The following is a 25,117-nucleotide window of genomic DNA, read 5'->3' as shown; positions in this document are numbered from 1 at the left end:
GAATGAAGGCCTGAAGAGCCACTGGTCATGCCTGGACTATCGGTGCGAATCTCTGAGACAATAGGGACACCACCGGGTCAGTCCTGAGATACCCACAACACAGGCCAAGGCTATGAAATTTCAGATGTCCAAGAAAACGACAAATAGGCGTCCCTTTATAATAAAGGCTACATATCTGACCCCAGGCTCGCTCTGGGGCCTGGGGAGTGCCGGGCCTCTTATCAGTGGTTCTCAGAGTCTAGTCCCAATGCAGTTGTACTGGCCTCGTCTGGAAGGTTGTTATAAATGCAGATTCCCAGGCCCACTGAATCACAGCGTCCTCGGGGTGCTGTTGCCTCCTGCTAGAGTCCGTGGACCACTGTGTGAGCCTCGGCATAAGGAGCTGAGACGGCGGAGTGGAAGCGAGTAGCTCCTGACCTGGCCTAAGAGACCAAGACGTCTGTCTCTTTTCTCTTTATCCCTGTTTGCTTCTATTTCTCTTTACCTGTCTCAGTAACTGTTTTCTTCCCCTCCAGCATTCATTTTGTTTACTTTAGAAAGTGCACATTGGGGCACCAGGGTGGCTTGGTCGGAAGAGCAGTCGACTCTTGACCTTGGGGTCGTCGGTTCGAGCCCCACATGGGGAGTAGAAAGGACTTAAATAAATAAACTTAAAAAAGAAAAGAAAGTGCACATATTCTCTTAAATAAAATTTTCATTTGGACAATGGAAATATTACTAAGGGATGCCTAGTATCGCCGTCGTGCTAAGAGCCTACAATCTTTTATTCCATATACAATAAACCCAGGAAGTTAGAACGAATATCATGCCCGTTTTTATAGCTGGGAAAGTTGCAGAGATGAAATAACTTGCCTCAGTCTCCGCCCCCCAGCTAGGAAAGTTAGAATTAGAACTGAAACATTATGTTTGTTTCGGGCCCAAAGCCTGTCTTACCCACCGTGTCACTCATATTTTACATAGTAAAGCCAAAGACCCCTGACTATCGCTGGGGAGGGTCAGGGATCCCTTTCTACCTCTCCGGCTGACTCCGCACAACTCTACGGCAGGATTGCACTCTTCCCCCGTGGGGGCAGGTCTCTGGGTCTTCCCAGCCTCCGACAGCAACTTCTCCTGCTCAAGGCCTGTTTTCTCTGCCACCTTTCTCTTTGTCCTCCAGACCAACTGAACGGCGGGCTGGTGCACGCCCGCACACAGAGACAGACCCCGATTCATTCTTTCCTGAAATGAAGAGGAGGCCGGAATTGGAATTGGCTGTCTCACTTCCACATCTCCGTGCCTTTCTACACGTCTCTATCAATTGTGTTCCTATTCTAGTGACTCCAACTTGCTGCGTTTCAAAAGAAAATCGTGCTGGCAGAGAACAAAGACGTTCTCTAACCCTCCCTGATCCCTTCCAACACACACACAGCCTTCTTTTGCAATAGGAAATGCATTTGTTCCTTAGGGAAACACCCACAAGGATCATTGGCATCCAGGTCAAAAGGTCAGGAAACTCCCTCCCAAACTTGCTTATCATCAGGTTAGAACTCAGAGACGTAGCCTGTTTCTTTAGCTGAGCATTCCGGGTAACAAATTTGTCATCAGGATATGTTGGTGGAGAATCTTGGGCAACCCACTGAGTCCTTGCGCTTCAGTATCCCTATTAGGTAAGCAGGGATAGTAACATCTTCCCTTTTACCAATCACTCGCTCAACAAACATTTATTGCAAAGGAGTTTGGTATTGCTCTAGAAGCAAAAGCAACACCGTCAGCGAGAGTACTTTGAAAACGAGGTGGTACCATAAACGTGGAAGGCTTTGGATGTTATTATTTCAAAAGGCTAATGTGGTAGCTCATAAAGTTGTTCACCAAATATTTCTGGCTCTCTTCCCTCCAGGCCCTTGGTAAGAGTCTACTTCCTGGCCCCGTGGCGATTGGGTGGGAACTAGTCTGGCCAATGAGGGGTACCTGGTGTTGCCAGTATGCTAAGAGCTTTAAGCATGTCACTTCTGGGCTAGAGCATTTAATTGTTGGTTTGAAGCCCTCCAACACGCTTTGTTCTCCGCCAGGATGGCTGGTGCTCCTTCAGAGAGTGGCTGCAGCCTCAGCCTGGGTCTCCTGGTGGGGAAGATGCTGAGCTCGAGGTGACTGGCCGTGGGCACGCAGCATAAGCAAGAAAGAAAACTATTATTGCTTTGGTGTTGGAGATAATCTTGTTCCTACAGTATCACTTACTGTACCCTGATAGAGACAACCACGTTAATCATCCGATGAAGTGTATCATGATCAGTAATTCCTGTGACTCATCTTCTCTCTCTCTCAGTGGCTGGTTAAGTGCAAGGTCGTTTTTAAAGATACATCAGAATTCAGACAAAGGAACAACCCTCAGCGTCATACTCAGATACGTCCTCAGCCGCCTTACAAGGTAGGTCTGTTTGTCTCATCTCTTAATTCATTATTGCTGTGTAATCATTTATTACTCTTTTGAAATAATTTTCAAAGAAAAATAAACCGAGAGACATGGTTTTCTTCATAAAGTTGATTTTTGCTGGCTTAATGGCTTTTGCCAGTAGAAGATACCAATTTTTGTGGCATTTATCCTAATAGAATTTGAACTATATTAAACCAGCAAAAACATCCTTATTCCTCAGCTGATGGGCCGCAGATTTCAAGAAATGTACTGTTAGGTTTCCCTGGAATGTGTATCCAATGGGAGAAGGTGCGTGGCTTCTATAAATTGGTAGTAATTGGGTCCTGTAACTCAGAGTACTAAGGGTAATGATAAAAATAAAATAAGATATAACAAGGAGAGGGGCAGGTGATGCTTGAGACAATGGTGCTTCTGCTCAGAGGGAGGCGGGGAGGACGTGGTCCTTGTTACGAACGTGTGGATGGTTGAGGCAGGGGGGATACGGTTCTGGGACGGAGTTTGGGGTCAGCGGGAGGGCAGACAGGTTGTGAGGGAATGAGACCCACGCTCTGCTTAGGCAGAAGAGGAAATTTCAACTCACGTAGCCCAACGTTCCTTTTGGACCTTCTCTAAACCATGGCTTGTTGCTGGCTGAGCGGGAGCCAGCTCTCATTGCTTAGGGCCCATGCCTCTCTTGTCACACGTCGTTGTCATGGAACAGGAAGGAGGGTCTTGACCCAGTCTTCTGGGCTAGTAAAATGGAGTGCGTAAGATCTGACTGTAGTTGGTGTGCCTGGGCTTGCGTTCTGTCTCAATCCTCTGCCAGCTGCGTGACCCCGAGGAGGTGTCTCAACCTTTCTGCGCTTGAGTTTTCTCATCTCAGAAATGGGAAGAATAGTGGCACTCACGCCACTGGACTCTTGTGAGGATGAAACGAGAGAACATGTGCTAAGAGTAGAAACGTGTGTGACACGTAGTAAGCTCAAGCTGCCATTATGAACTGTTGTTGCTGCTTACACCTTGTAACTTTTCCGGTAAATAGGTTAAGAATGAGTCTGAGCCAGGAAATAGACCTCTACTGATGTCTTTTCACCATGACCTTCGTGGTTTCTTCCAAACACTATTAAATCTAGCCCTTGTCCTGCCCACTTGACAGAGTGCTTATTCCTTCAATATCTTCTGGGTAACTCGGCACTGGGGTTAGCCTATTCTACCCTGTGGTCTTCTGTAGAGGGACTGGTGTTAATGAGAGATGCTGATGGGTTGTTAGGGGGTGGGGCGTGGGATCCCCTGGCTTGGTGGGTTCTGCCTGGGAAACCTGCTTCAGAAGAAAAGTCCTAGAGTGGGGGACTGAAGAGCGGGAAGTGTTTTAGCGGGAAGATAAAGCAGTAGTTGGGGCAGGAAGAGTGTGTGTGTGTGTGTGTGTGTGTGTGTGTGTGTGTGTGTGTGTGTCCTTATGGGGCAAGATGGCTGCGAGGATCCCATGAGTAAATTATTGCAATATCTGGGCAGGACAGCAGATTTGGACTGGTGATTGGCATTGGGAATGGAGAGAGGGCAAATCAAGGACACTCAAATTTTCCAGCCTGAACGACATGGTGGATGGTGGTAATGTTCTTGAGATAGGGAGCTCTGGGAAAGTGGCAGATTGAAGCCAGGAAGAGAGTCTACAGTGGGACAAAACTTTGTTGAAAAATCAGAGGAAGCATCACCAATCGAGTTTGAACTCACTCTCTAAGGTAAACCCAGTGAGAAAGCAGCCATACTCCTAGCCACTTTGATGTTCTCATTCTTGTTGGCAAAACCCACTGTTATTACTCAATTATAATTGATTGCTTGCCTCCTTACTTCCAAGAGGACTGGAAGTAAGATCATTTGTTCACTCACTCTTCTGTATTTGTTGAGGGACCCCTGTGTGCCAGACACTGTTGTAAGCTCTGGGGACTCAGCACTTAATCACCATGCAAATGCCTTCTGGCCTGGGGGTTATGTTCTAGTGAATAGAAATAGACAATCAACAAATAAATATGCAACATTAAGCTGCAACATGCAAATACATTTCTAACAGGTCAGTGATGGTAAGTGTCACCAAGTGTTAATTGGAAGACTGAGGCACCATGCGGTCTTCCTCTGGAAGGGTAGTCAGGGGAGATGACATTTGTCAAGGGAAATAAAAGAAGGTTCTAAGCAAAGAGAATGCTGTGAGGGAAGAATGGCCTATGTGGGGAGTGGGTGCAGAGAAGGGGACACTGTTGGTGTGTTTGGAAGACCGCAGAGAGCCTGCTGGAGTGGAGGGAGCGGTTAACTTGGAGAACAGAAGGGAGTGAGTTCAGAGAGGTGGGCCTGGAGTGGAGCTCCATGGCCCGGGGCATACAGGACCTGTTAGCGGCCTTAAGGACTTTCTATTTTCTTTGGAGACCAGAAGGCTTTGGGGGATTCCCGGAGGGGAGTGGCACGGTCAGATTTACATTTTCCAAGAATCACTCTGAGAATAGACAGCAAGAGGACAAGGGCAAGAGTTGGGCGACAGCTGGGAACTATCGTGGCTTTAAGAAAATGCAAAAACCCAGCTTCCAGGGGTCAATCAGAACAAAGATTACGTAATGAGAAACAAGGGGAGTAGATGTTCCAGACCCTTAAAACTGTGATTATTCCAACCAGGAGCCACATTTTAAAAATCAGGAGGGTTTTTTAATAGGTAAAAAAATTACTGGTAAAAATGTCTAACTGTAAAACTAATGATGTAATGTATGGTGATTAACATAACATAATAAAAAAATGTCTAACTGTAACAGAAGGCTATACACTAAAAGTAAGGGTACCCATTCCAGTCTCACTCCCCACAGGACACCTTTGCTAACGGTTTCTTGTGAATTCTTGCAGATACTTTCCGTGTATTTATATGCATTAGGATTTTTTTTCCCTCATGAATAGGTTTATACTATATGCCGCACTATTTTGCATGTAGCTTTTTTGCACTTAATGATTAATGTTGGCATGTCTCTCTCTCTCTGCATGAAAGGACTTCACTGACTTCAAAGGTTGCCTGGGATGGTGATGTGTGGGTGGACTATTAGGAGTTTAACCTGTCCCCATTAATGGGCATGGTGGTACTTCCAAGTTTTTGCTATCCTAGACAATAATACAGTGTCTATACATTTTTGTGCACTGTTGTGAACATGTTTGTGGGTAAATTCCTACAAGTAGAATTGGTAGTTTGGTGCATCTAACATTTTGATGGACGTTTTCCGATTTACCTTCCCGCCCACCAGGTATGAGAATGCCTGCTTCTCACACCTCTTACAACAGCCGAAGTTGTACTTTTTAATCTTTGAAAACCTTCACTTTAAATCTTCCAGAAGCTTGGACAAAATGAAGAGCATTTACATTTACCTGATGCTTTCGATGTTTCCCACTGTTTTCTTACTGATCTCATTTGGTTCTCAAAAAATCTCAGGAGGCAGGAATCATGAGCCTCCTTAAAATAAGGAATTATTATTCCCCCTTTTCCATAGAAGAGGGAAGAGGGAAGTGATATGATGTTCTCAGTATGAAAATTTAGATAAAACTAGAACGCCCATTTCTGTAGCTTTGCTCCTCAAGGTGAGACCCACCCCAGCAGCCTCTGCCTCGCCCCCGCGGGCCCCAACTCAGAGGCTGCGCTGGGGAGGACGATGCCCGGACCCTGCTCCCTTCTGAGGGCATCTGACCTGAACTGTGGTTCTGAGGGGAGCAGGGGGTTGACTTACTCTCCCCGGGGAGGTGACAGATGGTGGGAAGGGAGGCTTGGGAGGCCTGTGGGAGCAGCTGCAGGGCAGCCTGGTCAGATGGCTAATGTGGCAGGGCCCAGGCCCGGGGAGGGCTCCATGGCTGTTGTCTGAGCCGATCGGGGGAGACACGTCTTGGCACCATCGGCAGCCCTTTCTGTCTGACTGTGATCTGCAATTCCCACCTGCTGCCTGTGTGCCCACAGCCCTCCAGCCTACCAGACGCGTGCTAGGAAGGATGCTATCATCGTGGGGAGGACGGGAGGCCAACAGGCCCGGGGCCCGCGCAGACCAGAGGCTGGGTGCTGTCCCCGCCCCCCCTGCAGTCCTACCCTTCCCATCTGTCACAGCCCACCCCGCACCCTGGTGCCCCCACTGAAACGTTCAGAGACACTGCTGGGCCATGTGCTCTGCTCTGAATTTCTAAATGTGTTCTTTTAAAAGACGGCCGGGGTCCTAGCTCACCCAGAATCCATGCCAGGACCGTGTCCCTCTCCCCGCTACAACCTCACTTCTGAACTCGAGGCCAGTGAGGTCCCATAGGTAGCCACCCGACAGGTGGCCCACGGACGTGTGGGCGAGTAGTAAATGTACACACCGGATTCGAAAGATGTAGTCAAAGAAGAAAGGATGTTAATCAGCTCACTAACTTTTTAGATTGATTACCTATTGAAATAATATTTTGGATACATTGAGCTCTATAAGGTACAGTATTAAAATTCATTGTAGCTGTTTCTTTCTTTCTTTTTTTTTTTTTACGATTTTGTTTATTTATTGGACAGACAGAGAGCGAGCACAAGCAGGGGGAGCGGCAGGCAGAGGGAGAAGCAGGGTCCCCGCCGCGCCGGGAGCCCCGTGCGGGACTCGCTCCCAGGGTGACAAACGTGGCTGCTAGAATGTGTACACTAGGTGGCAGGTGCGGCTCCAATTCTGTTTCTAAAAGACACCTGTGCCTTTTTTCCCATCATCTTTGTAGCTACTTCAGGTCCTGCTCGGGACGAGGTAGGGTATGAAGGGAGGGAGGGAGAAATAAAGAACAGGAACCGATGTCTGGTCTCAGCACTGCGGTAATGGCTGGGCCACCTTGGACAAATCGCCCACACTTAGAGCTCTAATTTCCCCACCAGTAAAATGCACGTAGTATTTCCCTGAAGGAGTGTTCCGAGGGTTAGAAGTATCTGAGAAGCTCCTAGCACAGTGGCCAACATGCTCCACTTGCTCAATGACTAATAGTATTTTTGCATCCACAGCACCGGAGCTGGCTCAGGGTTGGGGGCTCATGATTTTTTACCCAGGAATGTGGGAGTGTTTGCGGTGTGGCCGGGGAGCTGGTCGCCCACCCAGTACAACCTGGTTTGGAGCATCTCTCTCGCTCACTCGCCCAGGGGACCGAATGGAACCACTGTGGAGAGTCACCTTCTCTCCCCCGGCTCTCCCTGCCAGGTTGCAGCCTCTCCACCTGTATTCCGTGTGCCTGTTGGTTGGCTTGTTCTCTCTTGTTCCCTGGGGACCTGTCTGGGACGTGCCCAAGTTCCACCTGGATAACTGCCGGCAGGCGTGGTGGACAAATCTGCTGTTGCTCAATAATTTCCTGTCGGTCCGAAACGCGGTGAGTCCCCTGTTAGGGGCTAGCGACAGGCAGGTGGGCAGGGGCAAACGCCGGGTCTCCCTTCACGTGGTTTGGCAACCTTTCCAAGGGCCAACCTGAGTCCGATGCCCTTTCTTCTGGCATATTCTCTGGAGTAACAGCGAAGCCATAGTAAGGTGGGCTGCGGGCGGGGAGCCTAGCCCCTTAGGATGGGTGAGCGTTACCAAACCAGTCCTGGCAGGGAGGGTTGCTGCGACAAGCGGAGGGGGGAGTAGTGGGCATTGCCCACCCACCATCGAGGTGCCTGTCCCGGATGCAGCCGGCCTTGCCCCGTCAGGTTCCTGTTCCAGCCCGTGTCACGCCATGGAGAAAGGACACTTTCTTCACCTATAATTGGGACGGAGCACTGCGCTGCACCTTCGCCGTAATGAATTCTTTTCCATTTCAAGCCACAGCCTCTGTATACGTGGGTGGGGGCTTCCCCAAAGCCCTCCTCTCCTCATAATGACGTTGGAGTAAACGCAAGTGAAATTGCTGTAATTAAATCATGTCCCTGACGTTTGCACATGCCTGGAAAGCAAGGCTGACAAGAGAATCGCTAAAGCGTGACTCATCTCTGCGCGTAACTACTTACCAACGGGGAGGCTGCCCTCCAACAGCCAGTGCCCGGCGGCTCGGACAGGGTGTCCGTCCCAGCCTAACCGCCTTCGGAGGGGCCCATGTCTGGGACAGGGCCCATGGAGGACAGGCCGGCCCGCTCGCCCAGATGCAGACTGGCTGGGGCCGTGCGTGGGCAGCGGGGACAAGGACACGAGCCAGCCCCTCTTGGAGGCAAAGCCTGCCTCAGGTCCCTGAAAGCAGAAGTGTGAGGCCTGTCAGGCCTTGAGTCCTCACAGATTTGCCCATCCCGGGAACTTCTTTCTAGCGGGGACAAGGAAAGATGTCACTTGCCCTGAATAAGTCTGGTGGGGGATTGGAGGGAACAAGGAGCCTTTTATCTCTGAAGCCCTGGAGAGAATTGCCCCGGGAACCTCCTCACATTGAAGAAGAAATACAGGTAACTGCCTCCCTCCACACAAAGGCGGACAGCCTCTGCAGCGAGGTGGCTTGGGCCAGAGGACCGCCTGTCAGGCTCTCGTGGGAACTCTGGGCCTTCCCAGAAAAGCTCATCTGGAGCCAGGCCTCCATGCTAAGTGAGCACACTCCTCCCCTGGAGGCCAGGAGGGCCGGCAAGGCAGGGAAGAGGGCACAACATGGACTCTGACGACACCAAAACCATGGTTGTTCCTTACATTCGGGTCACGGGATGGCATTGAGCTCCCACGAGGGTGCTGGGAGCTTAGCTCTTATTGCTTTTTTTCAACAAGCGAGAACACTTGCCCGCATTTCCATTTTGTAAGCTGGCAATAATAATCCCCACCACCCAGGCTTGTTCCCGGATTAAATGAGATGGGGTACCTGAAATACCTGGAACTCAGAATTCCTTTCTCTTCCCACGGAAATCCACCACCTGCTCCCCACCCCCCCGCAGCTGCCCAGTGAATTCCTCCTCCAGCTCCAGAAAGGTGAGACAATGTGGGGTGCCCCATGAGCGAGGGAAAGGGGTCACCTCTGCTCCTCTCGTTTCAGTGTAATGGCTGGACGTGGTACCTCGCCAACGACTTTCAGTTCCATCTCACCACGCCGGCGATCGTCCTCATCCACGGAAAGTGAGTTTCCCCGGGACAGGTGTGTCTCCCCGTGGGGTGTCTCCCCGTGGGGTGTCTCCCACGGAACTCTCAGCGAGTCCTGCAGTTCTGGGCACAGCAGCCTTTACAGTTTAGGAAACAAACTTTTCAGAACAGTCTGGACACCACATCCTCCACTATTTACCTTCCTCCGCATCCTCCTCTGATCTTTGTCCTACTCACATCCCTCTGTGTTTTTGCAGAGTTGCAATCCGTGTGTATTAATATCCTGTCTCAGCTTTTTCCACTTAACGGTCTTTGTAAACATTGCCACATAGCGACACGATCTGCATACTTGTCAGTTTCCAGAGTCATAAACCATTTTTGTGGTTGGCCATCTAGGTTAGATCCAGTTTGTCGTGACTCCAAATGACCCCTCGATGACTGTCTTTGAACATACTACGTTTCCACTCTTCTTCATTTCCGTGGGGCCCTATTTCAAGGTGGAATTACTAGGTCAGAGCGTAGGCACAATTTGGGGGTGCTTGTTACATATTGTGTGATTATTCTCCAGAAAGAGGGAGGTAATTTACAGTGCCCCAAGCAATGCATCAGTGTACCTGTTCCCCACATCGGATATTTATTACCTTAATTTTTGTTAGTTCTAGAAAAGCTTAAGGCCTCAATAATTCATGAGGAGACTTATAGCTTGGGGATTATCCATGCCATATTTTATTTTTTTTAATAATTTTTTAAAGATTTTATTTATTTGTTTGAGAGAGAGAGTGAGAGAGAGAGAGAGCATAAGCAGGGGGAGTGGCAGGCAGAGGGAGAGGGAGAAGCAGACTCCCCACTGAGCACGGAGCCTGATGTGGGACTCGATCCCGGGACCCTGGGATCATGACCTGAGTTGAAACCAGACGCTTAACTGACTGAGCCACCCAGGCGCCCCTCCATGCCATATTTTAAAAGATGTTTCTTTTTTTGTTAAAATACATGTTCTATTTAAGAAACATTGGAAGGTAATAGGATGAAGAGAGGGGAAAACCATCACCCTCAACCCATCCCTCGCTCAAGGAGAAGTGAATTCCATGTCAATATCTTCGTGTTTATTTTTCCAATCTTTTTTTCTGCATAGCTTTTTATATATGAAAGGATTCTGTATCTACACATTAGTATCTTTCTTTTAATAGTTTTATGACATAAGCAATTTCTTATATTATTTTACTTCTAAGTAAATATAATTTTAATGTGTGCATCACATTCCATTCCATGAATCAACTCTAGTTTACTTATACCTTCCCCTATTGTTAAACACTTGGATTATTTCTGATTTTATGCTTTTATAAATAACAGTCTGATCAATATTTTCATGGTAACCATTTTTCTCCAACTTTGATATTTCTTTAGAATGCATATCTTAAAGGGGAATTACTAGATCAGAGAGCATGAATGTGTTCTAGGCTCTTAAAGCATAATGACAAATTGCTTTCCTTAAAGGTCTATCAATATTCAGTCCTCTGGCCATCTAATTGCACTGTTGCCAACATGGAATGTTAATAATAAAACAAAACAGGGGCGTCTGGGTGGCTCAGATGGTTAACCGTCTGCCTTCCGCTCAGGTCATGATCCCAGGGTCCTGGGATCGAGTCCTGCATCGGGCTCACTGCTAGGCGGGGAGCCTGCTTCTCCCTCTGCCTCTGCCTCTCTCTCTCTCTCTCTCTCTCTGACTCTCATGAATAAATAAATAAAACATTTAAAAAATAATAATAAAACAAAACAAAATACAAACCTTGTTATTTTGATATGTAAGAAAACATTCATTTTTCACATCTAACTTGCAAGTCTTCAATTACTAGGGGTGCAGCTGAGTTCCAAATATGTGTTGACCAGCTCTGCATCATGGTTTCCTGTTAATGCTCTCTGTAGGACAGACCTTTAAACCACAGGCTGACCCAGGATGTTGCCCATTCCAGCCACATGTGAACATTCATGCATCCTGGGCAAGGGAAATGCATTCTAATTTTTTTAAGATTTATTTATTTATTTATTAAAGAGTTTATTTATTTATTTGACAGATTGAGAGAGACAGAGAGAGCACAAGCAGGGGGAGCAGCAGAGGGAGAAGGAGAAGCAGGCTCCTGGCTGAGCAGGGAACCTGATGCAGGGCTCGATCCCAGGACCCTGGGATCATGACCTGAGCCGAAGGCAGACGCTTAAAGATTGAGCCACCCAGGTGCCCCAAGAGTTATTTATTTTAGAGAGAGAGAGAGAGAGAATCCTAATTTTAACTTAATTAAGAATTAAGCACCTAAAAAAAAAAGGAAAATCTGCTTTTTCACATATCTTAAATACACCCTGCTTTCTAACTTTAAATGCAAAGAGGTGTTTGTTTGTTTGTTTTACTAATCATTAAAAATGTTCCATGGATTTCACTAAGCACAAAGGCAGTTTGCTGGGATCGTGAGTTTGGTCAAAAGGTTCAAATCATGACTGGTAAGTCACTAGCTAGGGGACCTAGGGTAAGTTGCTAGACTCTCATCTTCAATTTTTGTCTCTATAAAATGAGCTGGTAGTGCTTCACATCAGGGTTGGAGGACAAAGCAAGATCATACACATGGGAACCAGCACAGAGCTTGCCTGTCAGTAATGTGCGACCACATGTCACTCAGCTACCTGTTATTTGAGATGCCATGTCATCGTCATTGTCCCCAGCTGCTGTCCCCAAGCAGGGGCGGCCCCTTGCCCTCCCAGTCTCGCAGGGACTGGGGGAAGGGTAGCTGGATAAGCCACTGTGAGTGTCTGTTCCTCCCCTAAACCCATTCAGGGGTGGCCATCTCCCTATCTTCTCTGCACCATCCCTATTCCACAGAGGGTCCCCTTATCTGGGCAATCAGTCCCCTTCTTTGGCTTCTCTAAACACCCTTTCCAGAAGGTATTGGCGTGGAGCAGATGTTAACAAAGGCCTCCCACATTGAAGGGTCTGAGGTCCTCTTGCTTAGCCTCACCCCTTCCTCCACACTTCATGTTTCACCCCTTCTTAGTTCCACTCCTCTGAGGTGGGTGAGAGGGTGTGGAGACATGAACAAATGCCCGATGCTGGGGGGGGGGGGGCGTGTGTGTCTGTCTCTGCGTGATTGCTGTGGGGAGAGCAGGGAGGTCCAAGTGCTCCCCCACCCAGTCTCCTGAAACAAAAGCATCTGAATCAAACGGCCTATTTTCTCAGAGTGGGGGTTGGGGTGTGGGGAGTGCAATTTTTGATAGCATAACAGAACTGATACAAGCATATGAGATTGAAATAAAATCTGGTAATGAGATGGAAATGAGATCTAATAATCACATTGCTATTTGTTTTGGAAATGGAGATTTAAAAAATTAACTCTGAACATCCTCTGGTAGAAAGACCTACCACTCGATGCCTGCTTAATTGATACTCACATCTCCCAGGATGAAATCACTGAGGGTGGTGGGAATTAAGAATTAGTGGGACCTCCTCCCCTCACCCTACCATGGATCAGGCAAGGAAGGTGGAGAGGAGGTAAAGGTGGCTTTGGGATGCTGACCAAGTCTCCACCCCCCGCCCCCTCCCCGGCCCCTTAGAAAGGGTGGCCTGATTCCCGGAGCACTCCTGGGTCACTGATCTCTCCTGCTGCTAGGGGAGGGGCTCTCTGAGCAGCAGCTGAGACCTGCTCAGGCCCACAGGGCCTCCCCTGGGGTGGACTCTCCCTCCCACAAGGCAGTCAAACCCTGAGAGCTCCCTCAGGGGAGGGGGAGCTGCTGGGCCCAGCAGAGCCGGGCTGACCCGTTCTCTGTTCTCTGGTGCTGTCACAGGCCTCGGCTCTGTGCTGGACTGTGGCTGCTCGAAGGGCTCCGGAGTCCTTGGCAAGTGCCTGCAGGACCAGGTGGATCAGGTGTGAGGCCTCAGCAGGCCCGGCAGCCCTGGCAGAGGAGAAAGGGCAAGCCTCTACAGGCTTCCTCAGGGTGGCATTTGCAGCAGGATGTGTCCAAGTATTTAGTGAAGAAAGAGCAAGAGAAATCCTGTAGGGAATCCTGGCCAGGATGCTGGGGGCTGACAGGCTTGCAAGGAAGACACTCTGCCGTTCTGCTATTCCTTCCTCCTCTTGGGCTATGGCCCCTGAATGGACCTTTTTGAGGGACCATCCCTCTTGAGAAAATGGGGATGGTGGTCAGTGCTTGAAGCTCTGGGACTTTCTCAATCCCGCTGGCCCAGGAGTAGTCCCCTCAAAAAGCCAGAAAATATAGCCACTAACCTGAGTTGGCAGAGGGAAGCCTTTGGCGCTGGGCCATTTGTGCTGTGGTCAAAGGCCCTGATTAGCGGCTCAGGGCTCTGGAGGACAAAGGACTAACAGGAGGTAAGGCGGGGCATGTGTCTGTTTTGGCCCCTATGCGTATTCGCTTGCTGCGGCTGCATGACAAAACCATACACTGGGTGGCTTCAACAGAAATTTATTTCCTCACGGCTCTGGGGATTAGAAGTCTAAGATCATGGTGTCAGCAGGGTTGGTTTCTTCTGAAGCCTCTCCCCATGTCTTCACATGATCTTCTCTCTGTGGTTGTCCGAGTCTTAACCTCCTCTTCTCAGAAAGGCACCGGTCAGATTGACTGAGGACCCATCCCAATGACCTCATTTCACCTTAATTATCAATTTAAAGACCTTATCTCCAAATAGAGTCACATTCTGAGGTGCTGGAAGTTGGAATTTGAGGGGACACAATCCAGCCCATAACAGTCTAGGTCAGGACACTTTATTCGTTTTATTATAGCGGTGGTTTGCCAGGGGAGACTTGTCTGACTCCTGAGAGGAGGTGCCACAGATTGGGCTCAAGTCCCCCAGGGAGTTAAACAAATATTACTTGAGTGGATGTGGGTTTTTTTTTTTTATAAATTTTTTTATTGTTATGTTAATCCCCATACATTACATCATTAGTTTTAGATATAGTGTTCCATGATTCATTGTTTGTGCATAACACCCAGTGCTCCATGCAGAACGTGCCCTCCTCAATACCCATCACCAGGCTAACCCATCCTCCCAACCTCCTCCCCTCTAGAACCCTCAGTTTGTTTTTCAGAGTCCATTGTCTCTCATGGTTCTTCTCCCCCTCCGATTTCCCCCCCTTCATTCTTCCCCTCCTGCTACATTCTTCTTCTTTTTTTCTTTCTTAACATATGTTGCATTATTTGTTTCAGAGGTACAGATCTGAGATTCAACAGTCTTGCACAATTCACAGCGCTTACCAGAACACATACCCTCCCCAGTGTCCATCACCCAGTCACCCCATCCCTCCCACCCCACCCCCCACTCCAGCAACCCTCAGTTTGTTTCCTGAGATTAAGAATTCCTCATATCAGTGAGGTCATATGATACATGTCTTTCTCTGTTTGACTTATTTCGCTCAGCATAATACCCTCCAGTTCCATCCACGTCGTTGCAAATGGCAAGATCTTATTCCTTTTGATGGCTGCATAATATTCCATTGTATATATATACCACATCTTCTTTATCCATTCATCTGTTGATGGACATCTTGTCTCTTTCCACAGTTTGGCTATTGTGGATGTTGCTGCTATAAACATTGGGGTGCACGTAGCCTTTCGGGTCCCTACTTTTGTATCTTTGGGGTAAATACCCAGTAGTGCAATTGCTGGATCATATGGTAGCTCTATTTTCAACTTTTTGAGGAACCTCCATACTGTTTTCCAGAGTGGCTGCACCAGCTTGCATTCGGTGGATGTGGGTTTTTATTGGATGGCCTGACTGGATGACTTACCACCTGCCTAAGACAATGAATTCTTAGTACTCCCCAACTCTAGACCTACTGGGGACTTACTTGAATGTCCTTGTCACTTAGGAGCCCTGGCCCCAATGTCAGCATCTTTCCTAGAGGCTGTCGTGGAAGACAGATTTCAATCCCTCAGCTAAAACCCAGCCCTATCCAAGCTTGCCGCCATGCAACTAGACTTAGCTTCTAAATGGTGGGAGGTAAAAAAGGTAAGGTTTTTCTTTAGAGAACACACTCATATAGAATGCTAGTAATTCAAGGAGGGCAGAACTAGATGGTCCGGCAAATGGCACAGTAAATAGACAGCATCATTGTCGTAACTTCCCAGCCCACGCTCACAGCAGACATTACTAATCAATCAGAGCACCACTGAGCTAACTAACCTTTCTCCATTCCAAGCATTAACACTAAACTAGAATTGGCACCCTGGATTAAAATCGTTTGCTCCCTGCATCACTCATGATATACGAATGGTACCTTATCCCTTCTGCATGAAGAACCATGGCAACTTCAAGCAGTGGAATGGGCTTGTCAGAGGCATCATCCAGACAGGGTTGTGCCTGGACAGTCTTGCACCTGTGTTTGACATTTCTTCTCTACCACTGCAGATCGTCTTGGTCCCAGCCCTCACAATTCTGAGTAGGTGCAACCAGACATTGCCTTGCTCTGAGCCTGTGTCTCTAAATCTCATTCCCTGCCCCAGAACCTCCTACATACTACAGCTGGGACTCCTTCAGGACTTCTCTTGGCCTTAAACATGCGTAGTCCCTAAGTGTGACGGCATTGACATTTGTGGGGCCACCCTTGACCCATGGGGGATAGAAGACACTAGAAAAGGCTTCTTTCTTTCATATCCCAAGACAGCTTTCAGGTGCATTTCATAAGGGTCCATAGAACATTCTGGAAGAATGGAGCGTTAGTCACTTTCATAGTGCATCCTTGTATTAGCTTTCCCTGCTTCCCTGTTCCACACCCCATCCCTCATTCCTAACCCCCTATCAGCTACCAGCACCCAGATATTTGTCTCAGATTGCATCTGGGTGGGGGAAGAATCCCTGGCCCCCCCTTATGCTATTCCCCTCCCTGCACCCCCCGGGCCTGACAGTCATTTCTCTCCTAAATCAACCACCACTTATATCCATATAGTGCCTCGTGGGTCGCAAGGGACATTCCCAAGCATGGTCTCATGTTGAGCTGCATGGTAAATTTCAGGGTGAAGATGAGGACATTCAAGTTCAAGGTCCTGCCGAGGGTCGCACAGCCAGTAAACGGTCAAGTCTAAAGGCTAACCCAGTTCTCTAACGCCAGCCCACCCTGCCACGGCTGCCCCCACCCTGCCACGCAGCCTCTCTCAATGGCAGCCCTAGCAGGAAGTGCCTCTGATTGCCAAGCTTTCAAATCTTTCGTGGCCACAGATTTTGCGGTGACGGAAACTGAAGAGCGCTTCTGTCCATGCCCTCTCTTTGCAGAAGTAAACATGTCCTTGTCCTCCTCGGGGCCATGCTGTTCTTGGCGTCTTTCACCGCCACAGCTCTGCTCACACTGGCTCATAGCCTTCCGGTCGCAGCTCCGTCGGAAGCAAGGTAACCCGCAGTTCCCAGCCTGCTGCTCTCGGCTCGCCTGCCCTCGGAAGGGCCAGGACCTCCCAGGGAGGGCTGCTCAATGAGTGCCGGCCTCTCTGCGCTGTGTGCATTGGCTCGTGGAAAAACTGGGGGGGAAATGTTCAGCCTGGATGGGAAAATTGATTGCGTTTTTGTTTCCAAACTTCCGAACCTTTCAACTTGCACAGGGGCGGGGTGGGGGTGGGGGGTGGGTCGTTCTCTGAAAGTACGGGGAACACACACGGCTGCCCATTGAGATGCTTCTTGGAGGAGAGGAGCGCCCCCATGTGGCCGTATTGGGTTTCTCCTTCAGTGGCGAACCTGTGCTTGGAAGCTCTTATTATTGGCTGGAGAGACGGAAATTTAAGGAAGTTGGGGTTATCCCTTGAAAGTCACAGGGCCGGTAAGCGGCACAGGTGTGAGTGGAAGCTAGGATCTTACCCACTATGCTCTTTGGCCTCCCCAGTGAGGTATAGATAACGATTCTTCCTTATAACCACCCTGTGTATCACATGCGGAGAAGTGGTCCGATTTCCTGCTAATCTCTTCCCAGCGCAGCAGGCAGAGTGATAGAAATGGCCATCAGATCCTGTCAGTCACCTTCTCAAATTCCTCCCGTGGCTGCCCAGTGCTATCAGAGTAAAATCCCTGTCTGACCTCATCTATCACTCGCCTATGTGCTGACTCTGGACCAGCCACACTGGCCTTCTTACCTCCACACACCCAGCATGCTCCCTCCTCAGGCCTTTGCACTTGCTGTTCCCTCACACTAGAATGCTTTTCCTTTAGGATCTAGATCTTGGCGGGGCTTTCCTACAGGTGTCAGTGCAAATGTCATTTCTCAGAGCGGCCTTCGCTGACCTCCCGATGTAAAATAGCCCTGAGCCATGTCTGGTACAGTGCTTACTATGTATTTGTGAGGGGAATGAAGGAATGAATGCATGCATGAATGAATGAAGACACCTCAGGTTTTTTGATCATGGGAGCACCAGGCCCTTCCCGCCATGTCCTCGTTTTCTGTGGGCGCTGCCAGGTGACTGAGGAAGAAGCTCATTCCCGTCTAGCCCAGCGGTTCTCAATTCTGGAAGCACATGAGACTCACCCGGGGAGCTTTTAAATCCAAGGATGCTTCCAGCAAGCACCATCTTAGACCCCCTGAATCACAATCTCCAGGGACATGGCCCAAGCAACCGAATTCTGTAAGAGCTTCTACGACGAGGTTCACTCCTGAGAACCAGATTTTTAGAACTATCCTGATGTACCAGCTACCAGAAACAACTATTTAAAAGGAACATGGTCATCATATTTCCTCAGGATCCAGGGTGGGGGGGCCCAGGGGAATTTGGAATTTTAGCAAGCCAGCTGTGGTCTAAGGCGTTACTGTTTGTGGATCATTAGTGAGGAAATGAACAAATGTACCCCACATTTTCTTTCGGACTTGATGATTGCACCAACGGACATCTGAGAGATTCCTTTTTTCAGGTCCAAATCAAACAGACCCTTCTGCCTTCTGTTCTTGTGTTTTGTTTTGTTTTTAAGATTTTATTTATTTATTTGAGAGAGAGAATGAGAGACAGAGAGCACGAGAGGGAAGAGGGTCAGAGGGAGAAGCAGACCCCCTGCTGAGCAGGGAACCCGATGTGGGACTCGATCCCAGGACTCCAGGATCATGACCTGAGCCGAAGGCAGTCGCTTAACCAACTGAGCCACCCAGGCGCCCATGTTCTTGTGTTTTTCAGTGAAAATGTGACTGTGTTGTATTTCTCGGAGTATTACACTAAGCCCTACTGCAGATACGGGCCATTCCTCGTGGGCCTCTTTCTGAGCATTTTCATGCACCAAAACCACCAGGCAAACATTCTTAAAACCAAGGTAAGCTTGCCCCGTACCTCACTGTAAGGGCTGGGTCTGCTGGGGACTGGAGTGGCCCATTTGGCCAGGCTCGTCAAAAGCCATGGGCAGGAATCAGACTGCTCAGTACTTTATTGGGCTGTGGTGTGTTAGCAATGTTTCTTGGTGCCAGAGAATAAGAGAGACCTTATTTTCTTGCCACAGCCTGATTCTCTGCTTTCCTCACTGAGTGCCTTTAAGAAAGCTCCAGAACTGAAACACAGTGGTGTTCCATCCATTGGAGTCTCGGTACAAACCCAGAGAACTCACTGATATGGGAAAAACATGCCCAGTGAGTTTTTGCAGCGGCAAGGCCCTCTTCTGGAAGGGCATGGTTACTTTTTAATAGCACATGCTCCTTGGTTTCTATAGACAGGATTCTTGGTCAGATTCAATGGCTCCATTGGGCATCAAGACACAAGGTGTCTGAGGGGAAAGAAGCTGTCACTTTGTCTTCCAGGTAAAATTGCTTCCCTGGCTCCTTTGTGGGTAATCATTCTGGTTTGCCATCCAACCTCATTACTCAAGCCGGAAGCCTGTGTTCATTTTGACACGTCCTCCTCATTGACCTCTCCTCCCAGGCAGTCCTTCACCAAGCCCCCCTATTGTTTCTTTTGCTGTCCTCTTAGCCTGTCCAACTAACCTCACTGAAGCTCTTCTCATCTCTTGCCTGGACTTCTTGTCTTGTCCATCTCAAATCCACCCTTGGGGCAATCTATTTAAAACACTACCTTGGTGTTGCCCTTGAACTGTGCAAAAGCTCTTCATATGGCTTTCATTGACCCATAAGACCTTGAGGGTAGACTATGTCTTACTTATCTCTGAATCCCCAACATCTGGTTCTGAAATCACTGAAGGCACTTAATAGATGAATGAATGAAAGATAATGTGCTTTTCAATGGACAAAGGGCCAAGAATTCCTTTGCACTATTAGGGTACAGTGATAGGCCCAAATCTTCTCTGCTAAACCCTACCTTTGTTTGCCTAGGTCTTGTGGGTACCTCACCTAGATGCTTCGGAGAAGAGGCCCTTGTCTTTGGAAAATCTTGTGTTGCTCACGGTAGCAACAGGAGGAGATAGGGCTTCACTAGACAGAATGGATGTACAAGGGCTACATGACTTTTCCTGTAGGTTGGAGTTTCCCCTAAAAATGCACAATTCAGTTGTAGATTACAGCAGAGTGCCATTATGTCATCCAGGTTCCAGAGTGTCCAGGGAGCAGAGGGGAAACCTAAGACGATGACAGAGCATTTGCGAACACTCCAGAGGTTGAGTCAGGACCAGGGAATATGAAGCCGGAACACAGGTCAAGCTGAGCTGGAGAAACAAGGTAGAAGGGATGGGTAGACCAAAATTAAACCTCTAGAAGCCAGAAAATAAGAACACAGAGTCCAAGCTTGAGGCAGCTGGGGGCCAATGCCCTATGCTAGGAATGAGACGAGGTAGGGTGCATTATCAGTGAAAGAGTGAAGGGGATCCTAGCCTAAAAGAGGGGGCTTGTGGAGACCCCCCAAGGAAATGCCTTTACTCCCATGTAGCCAGAGCCTAGCACAGGGATCTGAGGCCAAGGAGGGGAGAGCTTCTCTTTAGAGACTAGACAGTAGACTGATAAGATGCTAGTTCATTCATCATAGCAACTTGGGAACTGGAACAGAGAAGCAAGAGAGATTCTTGGAAGACAGGTGTGAGTCTAAAAAGGTCAAGTGAGGTGACATAAGATCTAAGATCTTGAACTGAACCCAATAATAGAATTTAACCCATGGGGCTCTTCTCTGAGCTGGAAAGTTCTCCGTTCTCCCATTCCTGCTGCCATTTTATGAGCCCAGTGACTAGGGTGCAGCCCAGGGACAGACGTGTGCCAAAAGCCCTTGCATTGCTGGTGGGCACGGAACCAATGCAGGAGCCTTATTAGGTTAAGGAACAGAATGGGAGGTCAGAGGTGGGTCAGAACATTATCTTTTCTTTTTTCCCTTCTAACTTTCATTTAATAGTTATTTGAGATTCACAGCAAGTTGCAAAAATAGTACAGAAGGTCTTATGTACCATTGACCCAGCTTCTTTCACTGGAAACATGCAACCAAGAAATTGACATCGGCACAATCCATAGGTCTTGGAGCCACCAGTTTTATGGGCACTGAGTTGTGTGTGTATATAGTTTGGGGCAATTTTAGCACATGGAGAGTGGTGTAACCACTACCACAAGCAAGGTACACGACTCTGCTGTTACCACAATGATCTCCCTTGTGCTAACTCTTTACGGTCACGCCCCCCACTCTCCCCTACCCCACCCCAACCCTAGCCCCTCATAACCACTAGTCTGAACCCTCTCTTTTAGTCAAAGTTGGGCACTGATGGAGGTTTACAAATAGATACCTGAAGTGACACTAAAAAGAGAAAAAACTGAATTAGTGCAAAAGGAAGTAAATATGCCATGTCCACAGTGGGCTTGACCCACGTCTCTCCTTTCCCCGTAGGTGCAGGCCACGCTGGGGTGGATTTGCTCCCTGTCTACCCTGTTCATAGTGGTCGCCCTGGCGTACGTGGTGGATGACGCCCCTGCCAGCTCTTCGCCGGCCGCTGTTCTGTACCAGGCCCTCCACCGGACCCTGTGGGCGGCGGCCGTGGGCTGGGTCATGCTGGCATGTCGGGAAGGCTACGGAGGTATGATGCGGCGCAGGCTGTTGTTCATGGGCTCATGCTGTGTCCCTTTAAAGGCGACAGACGTGAAAACATGGCGTACACAGAGGGGCTTTTTTATTTGCTGGAGTGGTTGGTGAATGACTGATAATTGACTCAAAAACAGCAACTTGTTTATGTCCTGGGGGAGAACTGCCCGCATATTCTGTTTTAGATTTTTACCCTGGTTTATGTACAAATGCAGGTTCTGAAAGAAAAATCTGCAGCCTTTCCAATGAAGCTAGTTTCGAAGCTGGAGGAGGAAGACAGGGTCACGTAGTGAGAACAAAATACCAGTGCTGGAGACCAAAGTTCTGGTCACACTCACCCTGGGCCTCAGTTTCCTTACCTAAGGCTATATAGACTGAGTAATTCCCAAGATCCCCTCAGCCCTTTGATAAGCGGGGAAACTGTCTCTACTGAGTCCGGCTGTCAATGTGTGGAGAAGTCAAGCAGAAGGGGCTTAAATGGAAAGAAAGGGATTTTCTCCAGATTAGAAATGTCTAGTTGTAGAAAAATTAAGTCAGCAAAGAGCACAGGTAAACCAAACACAAAAGAACATTCCTAAAGCAAACAATATCCTGTTCATGTTGCGAGCTACAATTTGGCTCCAGCCAACTACTAATCACATTGACTTAATGTTGTTAATTCAGATATTATTGGTTTTATAGTTTTATGGTCACTCTATTATCTTTTTTTAAGATTTTATTTTTAAGTAATCTCCACACCCAACCTGGGGCTCGAACTCACAACACCAAGATCAAGAGTCACACATTCTACCGACTGAGGAAAGTGGTAGTCAGGTCATGCAGGGTCTTCACGGCCATGGGGAAAAATTCGGATTTTATTTTAAACGTCATGTAACATCATCTGACCTGTGATTTAAAAGATTACTTTAGATGTTGCATGGAGACTGTAGGACAGCAAGAAGGAGAGCAGAGAGACCAACAGATCCGTTAGGAAGCCACTGTAGCGGTCCGTGGAGGAGGAATCCATGGTGGATTTGATGAGGGGGTTTGCGGAGGAGATGGGGAGAAAGGGTTCAATTTGAGATAGGTAGTTTTAAGGATAGATTGGCAGCGCTCTGTGGGATATGGGAGAAAGAACAGAATCTGGGATGGCACCAAAGATTTTGTCCTGAGCAACTGAAACAACTCGAGATGAGGTTCATGGAAAGGAGAGACAGAAATTTTTTCTTTTTCTTTTCTGTTTTCTTTTCTTTTCTCTCTCTCTCTCTTGCTTTCCCTCTTTCTTTCTTTTTTTTTATTATTTATTTTCTTTTTTAAAGATTGTATTTATTCATTTGAGAGAGAGAGAGAGAGCACATGAGAGGGGGGAGGGTCAGATGGAGAAGCAGAGTCCCTGCTGAGCAGGGAGCCCGATACGGGACTTGATCCTGGGACTCCAGGATCATGACCTGAGCCGAAGGCAGTCGCTTAACCTACTGAGCCACCCAGGTGCCCTTTTTTTTTTTTTTTTTTTGAAGATTTTATTTATTTATTTGACAGAGAGAGAAATCACGAGCAGGGGGAGCGGGAGAGGGAGAAACAAGCTCCCCGCTGAGGAGGGAGCCCGATGCGGGACTCGATCCCAGCACCCTGGGATCATGACCCGAGCCGAAGGCAGATGCTTAACCATCTGAGCCACCCAGGCGCCCCCTTTCTTTCTTTCTTTTTCTTTCTTTTCTTGGCTTAAAACAACAGAAATTGATTCTCTCATAGTTCTGGAGACTAGAAACCCCAAATCAAGGTGTTGGCAAGGTCCTTCCAGAAGCCCTGTGGGGATCTGTTCCGTGCTCTCTCCATCCCCACCCCCCACCCCCATGGCTGCCGGCAAGCCCTGAATTCTCTGGCCCGTGTGTGCATCACTCCAATCTCTGCCTCTGTCTTCACATGGCCTTCACCCAGTTCCTCTCCTTTGTGTGTTTGTGTCTCCTTTTCTGTCTCTTATAAGGACACTCATTTTTGGATTTGAGGCCCACTCTAATCCAGGATAATCTCATCTCGAGTTCCTTACCTTCATTTCATCTGCAAAGACCCTCATTCCAAATAGACCAAGGTTCCAGGTGGACATAGCTTTTGGGAGACCACTCTTTAACCCACTACAGAGAGCAGGAAGTCCTGTGCAGAGAAGGACGTCTCATTGCACTTCATTTGAATTAATTTAAATTAAATAGCCCAAAGTGGGTAGTGGCTACCATGTGGGACAGCACAGTTCTAGAAGTTATAGCAAGTTACAGAATATTTGTCCTGAAAGGGACTAGAAGCTGGCCAAACACAAGCTCCTCCATAACAGATGACAAGTCCTGGGCCTGGCAATGTCACTGCCTTGTCCCAAGGCCCAGCGGATCCTGTGCTGCATCTGGAGCCAGAACCGAAGCTGGCGGAAGGACTTCGCACCTCGTCTTACACGTGGCATGTCTTGTGTTCCGGGCGACTCTAAACTCTACATTAGCATCTCTTATTTTTTTCATACTCCCGCAAAGGGAAGTGTTTTTTGTTTTGTTTTCTTTTGTCTTTGTTTTGGGCACATTCTCTTAAAAATGAGAAGAATAAAGACCTTCTTAGAGGAGGTTCACACACTCAGGAGTGGGGCCCCGAGGGAACGGGGATGGCCCCGTGGAGCCAGAGAGGCGCCTGAGGCTCCGTAAACCACGCTGTCGGTTCCCTCCAGGTCTGGTGGCCCGGCTGCTTTCTTGCCGGCTCTGGACTCTCCTGGCCAGCATCAGTTACGCTTGCTACTTGGTGCACCCTATCCTCATCATGCTCTACAACGGGCTTCAAGAAACGCTGATTCACTACACTGACACCAACATGGTGAGTCCCCGCTCTCGGCTCTGGTGTGACTCTGCTGGAGCCACAGAGCCCCTGGCTGGGGGAGTAGTGGGTTCTGTTGTTGTTTCGAGGAGCCTGTTGTCCTTTGTTTTATTTGAGGGAGCGCTTCAGGATAATATCTTTCTTTGATTGTATTTATTCTAGTTTTAATGTTCAGGGCACTCTGTCTTACAGTTGCATTTCATACAGCCAGGAATCTGGTAGTAAGATTGCATCCACTCTGCCCCTTTTTCTCTCCAGTTCTATCTTTTCTCTGGACACTGTTTGCTGACCTTCGTCACTGGGCTGGCCCTGACACTGTGCATTGAGAAACCATGTCAGGAACTGAAGCGGCACCTGCTGGGACCAATGCCGGCAGGGCCATGAATGTTCTGGTACAACCCGGAAGAATGGATGGGTTCATTCTGCGGGTGATGAGCGAAAGCAGGCGTGGCCTCGTTTATGTAATGGATGTTGTCCCCCCGGCAAGGGGTGTGAATCTGATTTTGTGAATGTTTAAGATGTACAACTTCTCTGTGCTTAATACATGAAAGAGTTCTGAGTGTTTACTATATAAAAGGGTTCTGTGATAGCCTACCTAGTAGCACAATAATCACCCTCTGATGTACCTTTTCAGAAAAAAACAAAAAAAAACAAAAAAACAACCTGGATTTTTGGGGTCTCGCCCTCCGTGTATTTTCTATACCGATGATCATAGGAAAACCGTAACCTAGCAAATTTAATGCAATTTCGGTTATAATGTTCACTTTTCTTGGTAAAATCACAGTGTGTAGTTTTTCACATTGTAATTGTCTTTGTGTTATCATGATACCCTTGTAGACTTGTAACTTTACCCTGGCGCCTCAGGATTGTATGACCCACTGGCGTGCACAATTCATGAGTGCATAGTGACAGGCCTTCCAAA

General features: G+C 48.2%; 1 protein-coding gene across 1 annotated transcript in view; it reads left to right on the top strand.

Annotated features, from left to right (window-relative positions):
- Positions 1-24,648, top strand: part of LOC116643682 (O-acyltransferase like protein-like) — a 30,341-nt gene extending 5,693 nt beyond the window's left edge. Inside the window, exons 4-11 of the mRNA XM_032422593.1 lie at positions 2,303-2,404; positions 7,600-7,765; positions 9,374-9,453; positions 16,682-16,795; positions 18,553-18,685; positions 21,178-21,364; positions 24,053-24,195; positions 24,454-24,648. Coding sequence (XP_032278484.1) covers positions 2,303-2,404; positions 7,600-7,765; positions 9,374-9,453; positions 16,682-16,795; positions 18,553-18,685; positions 21,178-21,364; positions 24,053-24,195; positions 24,454-24,579 — 1,051 coding nt within the window. The 3' untranslated portion in view covers positions 24,580-24,648. The remainder of the gene's footprint in view (positions 1-2,302; positions 2,405-7,599; positions 7,766-9,373; positions 9,454-16,681; positions 16,796-18,552; positions 18,686-21,177; positions 21,365-24,052; positions 24,196-24,453) is intronic.
- The last annotated feature ends 469 nt before the right edge of the window (positions 24,649-25,117 follow it).

The sequence above is a fragment of the Phoca vitulina genome, unplaced genomic scaffold, assembly GCF_004348235.1.
Source record: "Phoca vitulina isolate PV1807 unplaced genomic scaffold, GSC_HSeal_1.0 scaffold27, whole genome shotgun sequence".
NCBI lineage: Eukaryota > Metazoa > Chordata > Mammalia > Carnivora > Phocidae > Phoca > Phoca vitulina.
The sequence above is the reverse complement of the archived record's forward strand: the minus strand, read 5'-3'. Positions and strand labels throughout refer to the sequence as shown.